Source organism: Fukomys damarensis, unplaced genomic scaffold (assembly GCF_012274545.1).
Source record: "Fukomys damarensis isolate Sample0158 unplaced genomic scaffold, DMR_v1.0_HiC HiC_scaffold_33, whole genome shotgun sequence".
NCBI classification, from domain to species: Eukaryota; Metazoa; Chordata; class Mammalia; order Rodentia; family Bathyergidae; genus Fukomys; species Fukomys damarensis.
This window is the reverse complement of record NW_022900945.1, coordinates 42,349,490-42,363,113: the sequence shown is the minus strand read 5'-3', so window position 1 is coordinate 42,363,113 and position 13,624 is coordinate 42,349,490. Positions and strand designations below refer to the sequence as shown.

Here is a 13,624-nt window from a genome sequence, read left to right as displayed (position 1 = left end):
TGAAAAATATCAATACTGTGTGACACTGGTCTACCATTTAGCCCCCTTCCCACTTTAATTTCTTTTGTAGGTAATTAATACCTGCTAAGCATGCTATAATAATCAAATAATACAAGAGATACAATTATGTCCAACAAGATTTATCCTTCCTTCTTTATCGTGCTTTGTCCTAACTTTCAAACTTGAACTGCCCCAGAATTTTCCTATCCTAGACAATGGAGAAATTGCTAGCAAGAAAAGGCAATGAGAGATTACCTATCTGCAGACTAGCAAAGAAATGAAAAAGTATAACTCTCACTGCCAATCCAGATGTACCCTGGATTGTTGGGACCATTAAAAATGCAAGAAATCATGATTCCAGCTGCTGGGCCAGGCAGTGCACCTACTTATTTATTTGCGATTATGGAACAAAGTATTAATAAAAATCATTAAGCAGTTATTTTTTAGCCCTAAATGTTTACTGCTGTCTTTTCCTTCATTCAAACAATAGAATATCTATATAAAAAGGAAAAAAATCTGGTTCAAGGAAGACACTTCTTATTTCAAGTTGTACTATAAATATTGTGAAGAATAGTCCCAAAAAGGAAAGTGCAAGAGACTGACCAGGGAGGCCTACATAATCACTGAAAATGTAAGAGAAAGTTCTTAAAATTCCCAAATGATGGATAACCACAAGGACAACTATTGCAACACAACCCTTGAGAGGGAAAACAAAGTTAGTTTCTATAAGATAGGAAGATTATAGGATACATCATGACAAAGCTGACTGCATTTCCTTATTTATTAAAAAACAAATTAATTTTGCCTAATTTAAAAAAATGACATTAAAACTTAAGTTTATCTTTCCACTGAATAAAACTGAGAAAAAACTGGTTTTTAGATCACATATTTATTTAAAAAAATAAAATGGATTGACAAAGTTATCATATAATGCATGCTAACAGAATTTCCCAAGCCCATGAGAGATAGCATTTCTTGAGCAATGATAAAAAAAATTTTTTTTTCCCTCTCAACAATGTAAAGATAGAAAACCTTTCAATCCAAATTCCAGGTCCTTCTCACTCATTGGACCTCACAAGCTAATGGGATGTATCTGTCATAAGCTGGAGCTCCTTAGTAAAGAAAGCTTGAGAAGACACTAAACAAGGATGTTACTAAAAGATAATGATTTGTTAAAAGTATAAAGCAACCACCTTTCGGCCTGTAAATATTCTACATTAGAAACTCCATTTGAGACCTGCTCCCCATGACAATATCCAGGATAATTAACAAACACGTGGCATTTTTTTCCTGCATGCTTTCTTGGGCCAAATGCTGTATGACAACATGGACAATTTATAGGATGGGACTTGAAATTTCCATTCTCACACAGGATAGTTAGGAAGTGTTACCAATAACAAAGAATAAAAGTTATACAACATTGATTATTATAAATTATATTTGTTCTTACCCACCCCCATTCTCTTTAATATGTTCGGATTCTTTCCTGCGGAAAACATGAGTTTCCTATATAACACCACTAAATCATTAATGATGATTAGAATGACCTGTAGAGACCTTGATTCTAAAGACATGTATGTGCAGGTGAGACGCAATCTGATTGCAAACACTGACACAGTAGCGAATCAAATCAAAGAAAGAGAAGACCTGGAAAGAAAAGAGACTGTTAGATTCTCAGCACAAGCTTAAGCCCTCCCTAAGCTTCCAAAAAGAAAAGAGGAGTGGCCTCTGACTTTGTTCTCTTTCCAGATTCACTATGAATTCTATACAATAGTAATTAAACTGCCTCATGATTTTTCCTTTACATTAAGGAACCACAGACTCTTAGTAAATATATTAGACTCTGTGGATTACATTGTGTTTGTCACAACTCTGCTACCATTGCATGAAAGCAGACACAGACAGCATGTGAATGAACGGCTGTGGCTGCATAAGTCATCTCCGGGCCCACAGACTGTCGTTTGAATTTCTGCTTTAGCCAGAGATTTGGAACTTATGAGTCCTGATATAGGCAGGACTAACATGAATAATGTAAAAAATAAAAAACCCTGCTAAGTATGAAGCCATGAGGAACTCTTATGATGTCTCATATATGTGAATTTCTGACATTCCCAGTTAACAATTCTATGATCTTTCTCTTGCTGAAACAAGAAAACAAGTAGCCTCAAATTATGAAATAAGGCATAATATAACACTTACTAGAGCAATCCAAAGTACAATATACTCATCGATAAAGCTGTTAAAATACTGGTCGAGAAACAGAAGTGCTGGACCAATGAATGCCGTGTCATGCAAATGCATTTCACTTTTTGTCATGTGTGCAACCTATGAAGAGAATAAAATCAGTGTTGCAGGCATTTTCACATTATAGCAATTGTGAGGAAAATAGTAAATCAGTATTATACTCAAGTATTAAATTTCAAGAATTATTTAGTAATGGTTATTGAATTTCCAGAACTAAAAACCCAACAATGTAAAGGGTGGGTGAGAAACAGATATACCATGTTAACTTAGCTGGCAAAAAATGCTTTTTTTAAAAATAAGGAGCCTTGATTTGATTGTCCAGATTGAGACTAATGAGTGCAGACACACTGAACAACCGAATGAAATAGTAGACAATGTTAAAAAGTTGTAGAGGTTCAAAGAGGTTCAGGTATCCTGTACCTGTAAGACTGCAGCTTTATGTAAGAGTAAAAATAGCTCTCATACTCTTTTTTGCACCTTTTCTTCCTATTTCACATTATTATGCCTTTTAGTCCTTTCTTACACTTTCAGTTTCTCATACCAGAGAAACTATTTTGTATTTACATGTGTGTGTCCTATTTATTTCACTTAAAGAGTATCGCCTCAATGTGGAAGAGGAAGTGGGAAAGGTAGGGGAAAAGGTGGGGAACGGAATTAATATGAGAAAAGAAAAAATAGAAACAAAGTCTTTGTAGACAAGGAGGGGTGGAGGGGTAGGGAGGGTAGGGGAATAGGGAAAAATAAGAACCAAGATGGATTATGTGAAGGTGCAAATTTCCAATGATGAAGGTCATTATATTGTATACCTTAAATGTACCAATAAAATTAATTTTTAAAAAAGACAAAAAAAAAAAAAGAAAGAAAAAAGCTCTCATGTTGATGTCAAGACAGTTTTACTTCCACCTCTAGGACTGATTAAAAAAAACAACAACTATAGAATAAAACTCAGGTCTATTAAACCAAAATAAGAGGCAATTTAAAAACAAATACAAATCAAGGTGCTTACCACAAGCTTATTAGTAATTTTAGCTGATACAAAACCAAATGTCAGTATATAAAGACAGGGATGCTTTTCAAAAAGCTGAACTGCTGATTTCTTGTAGATCATTACAGCTAATGTAATCACTGATCCAATATGGAGAAAAGGAGAGAGTACACTTGTTCCCTGTACAGAGTGAAGAGAAGAGGTAACAGTATTCAATACTCATAAGATGTGCCATGGATTTACCATAAAGTAGTTCAGTTAAAATGTTCTTGAAGCTCATGGCGCTTAACAGCCAACAATTTCTATAAACCAAACATCAGAATGGGTAATAAAAAACAGCAACATGAATTGGTAAGGCACAAATTCAAATTTTCACACAACAGGCAAAGCTTATCTTTACAAAGCAGGTCATACTCATTAAAACTGTTTAAGTGTGTGTATGCACAAAAATAGGCATATATATATATATGTATGTATAAATTTATGGATGTACACATACAACAAGTTACGTCCTTTTTTTTGTTTCAAAGATAAGGAGAATTTCTAAATTAAATTATTTTATACATTTCAACTGAAAAAGTGACCACAAACCAAGGCCTAGTTTGGAAATAACTGAAAATCTAAAAATATACTCACTGCTATTGTCGATCCATTTTTGCCAACACCACCTGTGAAGATTACACGGAAGTAATTTGTACAGGAAAATATGGTCCCTGCTACAGTACAAAGTGCAGGAAAAATTTTCATTTGAACATTCAGCACTGGAATCTTCAATGGGTAGAAAGAAAGAACAATTAAAATATAAACAAACTAAAACAAGAAAACAGTATAAAATTTGATTTATATTCCCAGATTTTCTCCATTCCTTCCAGTTAGTATTTCAAGCAATGGAAGCATCTTTTTCTGCTTCATTATAAGCATTGTAACAAGTCTCAAGAGATGAGTCTGTACAAGAAATACTCTCATTCTGATATCAACCATAAAAATATAAACTCAAGTTTATTAATTTGTGCCATTAGCTAAGTAAGGTTTTCTGAATGCATTCCAGAAGTCTGGTAAGAGTATCTAGGCTGTCTTCTGGCCTTTTTATAAAGGAATGAGCCTAGGCTTTTTCTTTGTGTGTATTATGAACTCTACTTCTAAGGCTGTAGTGCGTTCATTATTGTAGGAAAGTATGGAACAAAAAGGTATAAAAATATTTGCAACTAGATTTTAATATCTGCAAAGTAGAGAATGGAAGAAAACAGTTGTACTCTGAAGAGTCTCCAACTCCAAGTTGGATGGAAGCAGCTAGTGAACGCTGAGGGCAACTGAGGTGGTGTTCACATGAAGGAGAAAAGTCCTACAAAGCGCAACTGCACTGATACAGCTCTACAAGTGCGTATCCAAAATTTTAATACGGTTTTCAGAAAAAAGTAAATAATGTATTGCTATAGGACTGTATACTGAAAATGTGGGTTGATTTACCTAATGTAAGAGGGGCTGAGTGGATTGATAATATGTGGTTAATCTTGCAAGCACAATATCCCTCATTTAAAATGAAAGATATTTATGCTAAACTTCTAAAGTCATTTCAGATTCTCTTCTCTTTTGCATTCTTCTTAGATCTTCTGCTTTCAAAATTTGTCCAATATGAATTGAAAAGAAGCTAACAGTAAGATAAATTCTAGCAACAGAAATAAACAATTATAGAAACAAGATTCTAAAAGCCCACAATGGTTCATCACTGGGTACTGAACGTACATAGGGCCTTCACACTGAGCTACAAACCATTTTAAATTTTGAGACAGGGTCTTGCTAAGTCACTAAGTTGCCCTGCCTGGGCTCAAACTTGTAATCCTTGTCTCAGGCTCCCAGAGAGCTGAGATTACAGGTGTGTGCCACCATGCCCAGCTGGAAACATTTTTGTTTTGTTTTTTTGTTTGTTTGTTTTGAGACAGGGTCTCACTGTGTAGTTGAGACTGACCTGGAACTATGTAGCCCAGGCTGGTCTCGAACTCACAGTGATCCTCCTGTCTTAGCCTCCCAAGTGCTGGACTTACAGGCCAGCTGAAAACATTTTAATTAGGGCTATACAGTACTTTTGAGGAGAGTCATCTGCCCATACTTTGAAAATCAAATTGGAAATGGGACATTTCCTTTTCTTTTTATAATGTTTAAAATCACAGTAAAATTGGCAGGCATGAATCTTATTGTTTGGATACTCCATTTCTTCAAAACTTTTAAGAACCTAACTCTTGTTTATATAACTCAGTGACCTCTTGCAAAACTGCAGCTCTTAAAAAAAAAACTGAAATCAACTGTTCAAATTTCACTTGATCTTAGCCAAAAAGCCAAGAAGCAATCAACTGTTCAAATTTCAAAATGTACTGCAGAAGAATTTGATTTTCTAATGAGGTAGGTCAAAATTTTATGGAGCATCCTAAATGGTCTTCATTCCCTGATATCCAACTCGACACGCCAAGTTCCAACGTTGTTTTCATTAAGAGTAAAATACCATGGGTTTTCCTGTTGTAGTTCAGAAAACTAGGGACATTACAATCTAAATCTGATGTACCTGACGACAATTCTATACTCTGATTACTTTCCTAGTTCCAGTCTCTCTTCCAGCCATCCCTCCCATTCTTCCCTCCATAAAGACAAAAGATGTCTCTAGCAAAGGCGGAAATACTACACTTGCCCAGATTCCAAAAGAAGCGGAGCGTTACTCCAATACAGGGACATCCCTGTATTAGGGACAGGGTACTGGATGAGTGCCAACTGTGTGTAATAGTAATCTGTGTCACGATTGAACAGATTAGCATCATATCTGTATTTACAATTTGGTGACAATGCTTTAGGATCATGGAAATTGTTGCCCTTTGAAAGAAGAAAGAATAAACATAGACATTAGTACATGGCTTGGATCACAAAGTAAGCAAGCAAGCTAAGATCTAAGAGAAAAGTATAAACATTTTTAGGCTCTCACCACTTCTGTAAGATATTAGTTATATACACTGAAATAGAAGCTTTTGGGTACAGGATTTGTTTGAACTGATTTGTGTATTTTTTCTAGAGCCTGATTTTTGTAGGTGCTCAATATACATTTGTTGAATAAATATTAAGATCTTCCCTTCTCCTACTGTGTAGGTACAGTTATTTTGAGAGAGTATGAAGAAATAGCTTGCTCTCACACTAACACTAAAAAAGGTAGGTAGTTAAAAGAAAATGTGAGACAAAGTGAAGGAAAGCTGGAGTCAGAGGTGATCCCTTAGAAACTGGCACCAGGTGAAGAAAAGTATTAACTAGCTAGAAGCATTGTTCTTTTTGTTCCACACCTATGATAGATGGGTACCACCTGTGTTTTCCAATTTTTCTTTTTCTGTCATCTTCCTCTTATAACTCAGTAAAGGTAGCCAAAGTTCATCTACTCTATAGAAATAACCAAAGAGCTATCTTAAAAACACTTAAATGAGAATCAAGACTTGTCATGTAGAGGTACAAGATCCCAACAATGAATGTAACTGTACTGTATCCCTAAAATGTACCAATAAACTCAATTAAAGCTGAAAAAAAAAAAACCCCACTTATCTCAGGCCTGTCTGGAATTTCAGTAGTCTTTAAAACCTGTGATGATTAAGAATTTGCTTGGGAACTGGGTTTGGTGGCACACACTTGTAATCCTAGCACCCTGGGAGGCTGAGGCAGGAGGCTAGAAAAATCCAGGTCCAGCCTGGGTCATTTAGTGAGACCCTGTCTCAGAACCAACCAACCAACCAACTTGGAGTTTGGGCTGTATCTCAGTGCAAAGGCTCTGGGTTTAATCTTTAATCCCAAGGGTGGTGGGGGAAGGAAGGCAAAAATCCTTGGATTACGGTATCTGTTCAATAGCCAAGGGAAAATCCTCTCATAAAAATATCAAATAATATCAATCAAAATGTAATACACGTTGGAAAGCGATTAGATATGAAAAAAAGAAAAAAACCAACAAACAACAAACCAACCTCAAATTGTTAGCACCTCTGCCAGATTATAATGAACACCCTAATTATTTAATTATTATTAATCCGATAATTTGGATTAATGTAATTATAACTTATTAAACAAACTTGTTTTCTGATGAGCATAATAAATGTTCTTATTTTGTAGATTTTAGCAAAAATAGAAAATATTTACAGAATTGATGCTTTTTTTCAAAGAAATATGGGCATGCCTATTTATAAATCACTTTCATTTACATGAATTCCACCCAAATACAGAAAATGTTTATAGTACCCACCATGTGTTTAAGTCACCATGTATGAATTAAGTTCTTTATTTCAAAAAATGAGACAAAACGCTACAAAGTAAATATAAGTGGATTATATGTGGGTCTTTCAAGGTGAGGACATTCTCTCTAGTGAATAGATAGAATATATTTCAAAGGGAAATATGCTTTGGGGAAAACACACAAAAAATGTTTTTGTTTCATGCAAGATGCAAACCATATCCTAACTTTTGTATATTAAAATAATTTCCTTTCCTTAAAAAAGCAAAAACAAAATCAACCAACCAACCAAGCAAACAAACAAAAAACTCCAGGAAAACAATAACAACACAAACTAATTGCAACCATGAGTATAAACGTATCTCTTTGGGAAAAAGAAAAGCAGCAAGGAATCCAAATATAAAAGATGTAAATCACTTACCTGTGAAAAATAGCTGATCTTCAGGAATCAACCTTATGAAGACATTTGCACTGTTTTTTTTTTTTTATCATAAATTTGCTTCCTGAATATCAGTAGAAGTCATTTAATCTAATCTGATTTAGTGAGGATTAATTTAATGAGGATTTGGATAGCAATTATTTGTTTTATTTGTTTTTATTTTTAATTCTTTTTGGTACTGGGGATTGAACTCAGGACCTTATGCTTGAGAGGCAGGTGGTGGAACCACTGAGCTAAATCCCCGGCCCTGGCAATTATTTGTTTTATGCCCTCAATCAAAAAGATGAAAAATTTATATCCTTTTTCCATTTTGGCACTCGAATAAATGGAAGCACTACATGTAGTAACCATCCTTGAACTAACATAATGCAATTCAAAACACTGTAGCGGGGCGTGGTGGTGCACACCTTTAATCCCACCACTCAGGAGGCTGAGGCAGGCGGATCGCTGAGTTCAAAACCAGCCTGGGCTACATAGTGAATTCCAGGTCAGTCTCAACTAGAGTGAGACCCTGTCTCAAAAAAAACCAAACAACCAACCAACCAACCAACCAACAAAAACCACTATATTCATAGTGTTATAATCATAACCCATAAGGCAAGTAAAAATACAGGTTATACATCTCCAATGCTAAAGTCCAAAATTTGACCCTCAAAAGGTTGCAGATTTGGAGCATTTCAAATTTTGGATTTTTAGGTTAGAGACGTCCAACTGGTATTTATGCAAATATTCCAAAATCTGAAATAATCTAAAATATGAAACATTTTTGGTCACAAGTATTTTGGACAAGGGAAACCCAAGGGTCCTCAGGTCAATTATGGGAATCTGCTGGAACATGTTACTCAGTTTTCTATTACCACCCAACTCAGGTCGTTTCTTCTCTTTTAGTTTAATAATGCTAACAGTTGGACCAATGAAGCTAATAGGACAGGAGGCCAAGAATCTGCTTCCTTTGTCTTTTCTTTGTTTGGAGACAGTGTCTTGTTAGGTAGTTCAGGCTGCCTTGAACTTACTATGTAGCTCAGACTGGCCTCAAATTTGCAGTTATCCTCCTGCCTCAGCCTCCTAAGTGCTGGGACTGCATGTATGTGCTACCATACCCCACAGAATTTGTTTTCTTACTGCAATCTAATCTTATTTATCTTAAATTTAGATTGCTTGGCTTTGGAACTTCATTTCAGATTTAAATCTGAGAGTTTCAATGATAATTTTTTAAAAATTGCAATGATTTTATTACCTTAGATTATCTTAGATTTTAAAAGATAATTATCTTAGATTATGTTAATTTCAAGATATGACAAAATGTTTGAACTTTACAAATTTTATGTCATATGCATATACAGATAGTATGTACAGATCCTACAGAGAAAGAGAAAAGGCAAATCTGGAGGAACTTACTGCCAGATAGCCTCTAAAAAATGAAGATACAGGTGTAACGTATGTAGATAATTTCATTTACAACAATATTCCATGTATTTCCATATTTGAGCATAATTAGATATATAAAAACCAGATGCTAACTTGTTTTCAAATGGTAAAGCTAGAAGTCTAATTTTTAAAATATAAATGTGCTGAAACTTTATACACAATTTATATATGTTCAAGATATTCAAAATGATTTTTAGTTTATCCCACAAAGCCTACAAAATAATAAGCAATATAGTCAATTGGAGGTTTAGGTATTATATTTGGGTTTTCTGGGCTGGGGATTTAGCTCAGTGGCATTGTGCCTGCCTTGCAAGTGCAAGGTCCTGAGTTTGATCTCCAGTACCACGCACACAAAAAAAAGAAAACAAAAATCTGTTCTGTCCTTCCCATAATGCGACATTAAAAAAAAATCTACCAAAGAGCAAAAGCAGTAAAATTCATATATACACATTAGTTTTTAAAACCAACAGGATTTCTACAGTAAAATCTAAGAAGTATGAATGTTATTACATACATAAATGGTTTTGGAAATCATGAATGGTTTTGGAATTATTCCAGTTTACTGTTGTTTATTGTAATTCTGAAGGGGTGGTGGTGGTGACTGGTAGTTAACTGATGATCAGAAAGAATAAGCTATTTTGACCTAAATCTTAGAAATTCAATTGAAAATATTCAAATAATAAGCATCATCTTTCATTGATTATTATTTGATAGCTACTATTTTAAGTGCTTTACAAATATTAACTTGCTTAATTCACAAGTAACTTTATGGGCATTATAATTGTCCTCATTTTACCCAGCAAGAAATGAAGCCAGAGAGAGTTACATATTTTGTTCATATAGTAGGCAGTGGAGCCTGGATTAAATGCAGGTAGTCTGGTTCCACAGCTCACGTTCTATGCCCTGATATATTTTCTCTCTCAAAGGTGCAGAAAAAATAATTCATGTTTGTAGAATGCCAACATTTCAGGTCAGACTGAAAAGCAAGGTCCTGACTTGTTAAAATAATCCCATGGCATTGATTGCATTCAATTAGCATTTATCCTGTTTCTTTTACCACTCAAAATATTTTCTTGTTTTGTTTTTTGAGACAGGATCTCGATATGGAGTTCAGGCTCGCCTTGAACTCACTATGCAGCCCAGACTGGCCTCGAACTCTGGGTAATCCTCTTGCCTTAGCCTCCAGAATGCTGGGATTATAGGCGTATGGCACCTTGCCCAGTGTTCCAAATTTGTTATTCGTCTTTAATCACATGCATAAATACTACAGACTATAGTTCAGAAAAAAGAATAAAAGGTCTAGTTTCATCTTACCACTGGATGATTTATTATATTACCTGCTATTTCCTCATATGTAAAATAAGATGACAATAATGATTCAATCCTCAAAGCCTTGGAAAATGGCCTTATAACACACCTAATGTATTACAGATCTCCAAATAGGGAAATTCACCATATATTAAAGAGGTTTGTGTTCTACTGCTTGTTGTAACTTTTTTACTTTCAGAAAAATAATTTTACATATTAACTTTGAACTGGGTTATCCCATAATAGAAAACAGAGGCAAAAGACAACATGCATTATTGGGGTACACAGGTGAACAAAGTTACCATAGATTGCCAAAAAGGTGGTCCTCCAATCACTGCCAGCAAATGCATGATTATTATGAAGATTTGCACTTCAGTCACATCAATTCTGATTAGGTACAAAAAGCCGAAAAAGCAGAATTACTCAAAACAATTTCAAGTTAATTACTTGCAAGCATAGCAGCATTCCTCTATCATGCACAATAGGAAAAAAAAAATTCAAATATCGAGGAAAGGGAAAAAAGTGCCTTTTAATTTGATAAAATTCACAGAGCAATAAAAACCCCTCCTTTCCAAAGGAAAATTTCTGACTCATTGGAAGTTAAACCTTTCCCACCAAAAACAAAAATAAGGGACATGTGTTAAATTCTCAGTAACAAGCAGAGGACTACATTGCATGGCTATGTAGTACGAAATCTTGCAATAAATGCTTTGTAGTATCAAATGAAAAGAAAGAGAAAGCTTTAACTAAAGTAACATAAATCACTGAGACGTTGCAAAAAACTTACTAAAATTTAGATACATTCATTAGATGCCTGCCATAGTAAAAGAAACAATCCATCCAATTCTGAACTTTTTATTCTCACTAGATTAATTACTCTCACATTTTTGGAAAGAAGATACTGAAAGCAGTCAAGAAGTCAAGAATTAAATTTGGGATTGCTAACACAATCTTACAGTAAAAAAGAGACAAACACGATGCAAAACAAGGGCAATAGAAATGAGAAGTATGGAAAAAAATAGAATATAGGCAAAAGGATTGAGGAGCAAAGCATATGACGGCGTTCCTTTCCTTCTGTACACTAGTACTGCATACAATCTTCAGATTAGCATTTTCAAATTCCTGGGTCCAAATGCATATATGCTTGCTTATACAAGGTTGTTCATTACAGAGTTATTTATAAAAGCAAAAACTTAAAAAAAACTCCCGATGAGGGAGTGGCAAGATAAATTATGGTACTTTCATACAATGAGATATTTTTGCAGCTTTTAAAGATAGTGGGACAGAAAGTAGCTCCCTAAATATTTATATGGAAAAATAACAAATATATATTAAGTGAAAAAAGTTGCAGAATGCATACAGACTATTTTTTGTATGAAAAAGGGGAGAATTATTCTTTTATTATTATCAGTAACTGTAGGTCACATTTTTGGAAGAGTGGTTATTTATTTATTTATTTATTGGTACCGGGGATTGAACTTGGGTCCTTATGCTTGCGAGGCAGGCGGCAGAACCACTGAGCTAAAAATCCCCGGCCCAAGAATGGTTACTTACTGGAGAAGCAGCTGAAAGATAAGGATGAGACTTTCTACTATATACATTTTTATGGTGGTAGTTCTACAACAAAGTGAATAATTTATTAAAAGTAACCGGTCTAAGAAAATTAGGTGTCAACAATAGCATGGGGGGGTCAATTTTCAAAAAATAGAGTTCCCATTTCTAAAACTGATACTTAAAGTAGACAATCAATAATGTGAGCTTGAGATATGTAAGCTCACTTACCCTTGATAAGTGGGTTGAAACAGTCTCTCAAAAATAAAAAAACTGATGATGATCTTCTGAACAATGTTTTATTAAACAAGCCTATTTAGCTATAAACAAATAATGATGTAGTTATGTTGGTATATACATTTATTGAAAAAAAATGGACTGAAGTAGGCTAAGAATAATCTGTAGAGCTGACCTGGTGGGTGGTGTTGCCAATAAGGGGAATTACACTCAGTAGCAGACTCAGGAGACTAAGCAGGTAGGTAGGTGTCAAAGATGATCAACTCTGTCTTGGGTGAAGGAGGGTAGACATCTTACATTTTGCTGGACATATGAAGCAGCCTTTTGGAAGGGGAAGGGCCAAAAGTATAGAATTACAAAATAAAAATGGAGGGAGCCACATGCAATTAATCTTTGTACCATGGATAAATACAATAGAGAAGAGGAAACATTTACAAAGTGTCAAATTGGAAATCCTTGGGAAAGTTTAATGGTACAGTCTATTTGAAATTTTGGAGGACAGATTTCTAAACTATTCAGATATTCTTATTGTATTTAGGTCAACAATGCCTTAATGTTAGGAGAGAGGGTCAGGGAAAACTTACCAGTTAGCAGGTAGTTAAGAGTGTTTTTTCCTATTTCCTTATCTGTTTTGGAGTAGTCCTCTAACTCCACAATGAGCCCTGTTCTGTTATGAACCACGAGAACTGCCTATGACCACTCCCGGAAGTGTGGCTGTAATACTGACTAAGAATCGTAAAGGGTACAGCACGAAGCCATTTCCAGGATGGAAACAAAAGCAAGCTTAGAGAGACGTGTGGCAGAAATTAATAATAAATAGGAGATGATGATTCTGTTAGAAGAGTTTGTTATGTGACAGTCCATTCTGACACCTTCCTATAGAAGTGTCTCCATATGGGCTCAATTTACTGTACCTTATTAGAAAGGGATTCATTTTAAAGTTTTTAGCCATTTAGCAAAGACATTTACATGGCAGGATATTATATATAGGCAAGAATTTGGCATTTCTCTAATAACTTTCTTCTTATTATTACTATTTCTAAAATGTAGAGGTATAGATCATAATATTCCCAAGTATTGGGGTATTCTTCAAAAGCAAAAGCCAACAGGGCTGGGGATTTAGCTCAGTGGTTCCATCATCTGCCTTGCAAGTGCAAGGTCCCGAGTTTGATCCCTGGTACCAACA

At 34.8% G+C, this 13,624-nt stretch overlaps 1 protein-coding gene across 2 annotated transcripts in view; it reads right to left on the bottom strand.

Moving 5' to 3' along the window:
• Positions 1-864: 864 nt before the first annotated feature.
• The window catches only part of Cept1 (choline/ethanolamine phosphotransferase 1), a 36,736-nt gene continuing 23,976 nt past the window's right edge, over positions 865-13,624 (bottom strand). Inside the window, exons 5-9 of one of the 2 annotated variants that reach the window (XM_010606041.3) lie at positions 10,953-11,037; positions 3,866-3,997; positions 3,251-3,409; positions 2,200-2,325; positions 865-1,647 (exon numbers count right to left, since the gene is read on the bottom strand). In XM_010606041.3, the coding sequence (XP_010604343.1) occupies positions 1,528-1,647; positions 2,200-2,325; positions 3,251-3,409; positions 3,866-3,997; positions 10,953-11,037 (622 nt within the window). In that variant the 3' untranslated portion in view covers positions 865-1,527. The remainder of the gene's footprint in view (positions 1,648-2,199; positions 2,326-3,250; positions 3,410-3,865; positions 3,998-10,952; positions 11,038-13,624) is intronic. The other variant, XM_010606040.3, reaches the window with a different exon arrangement.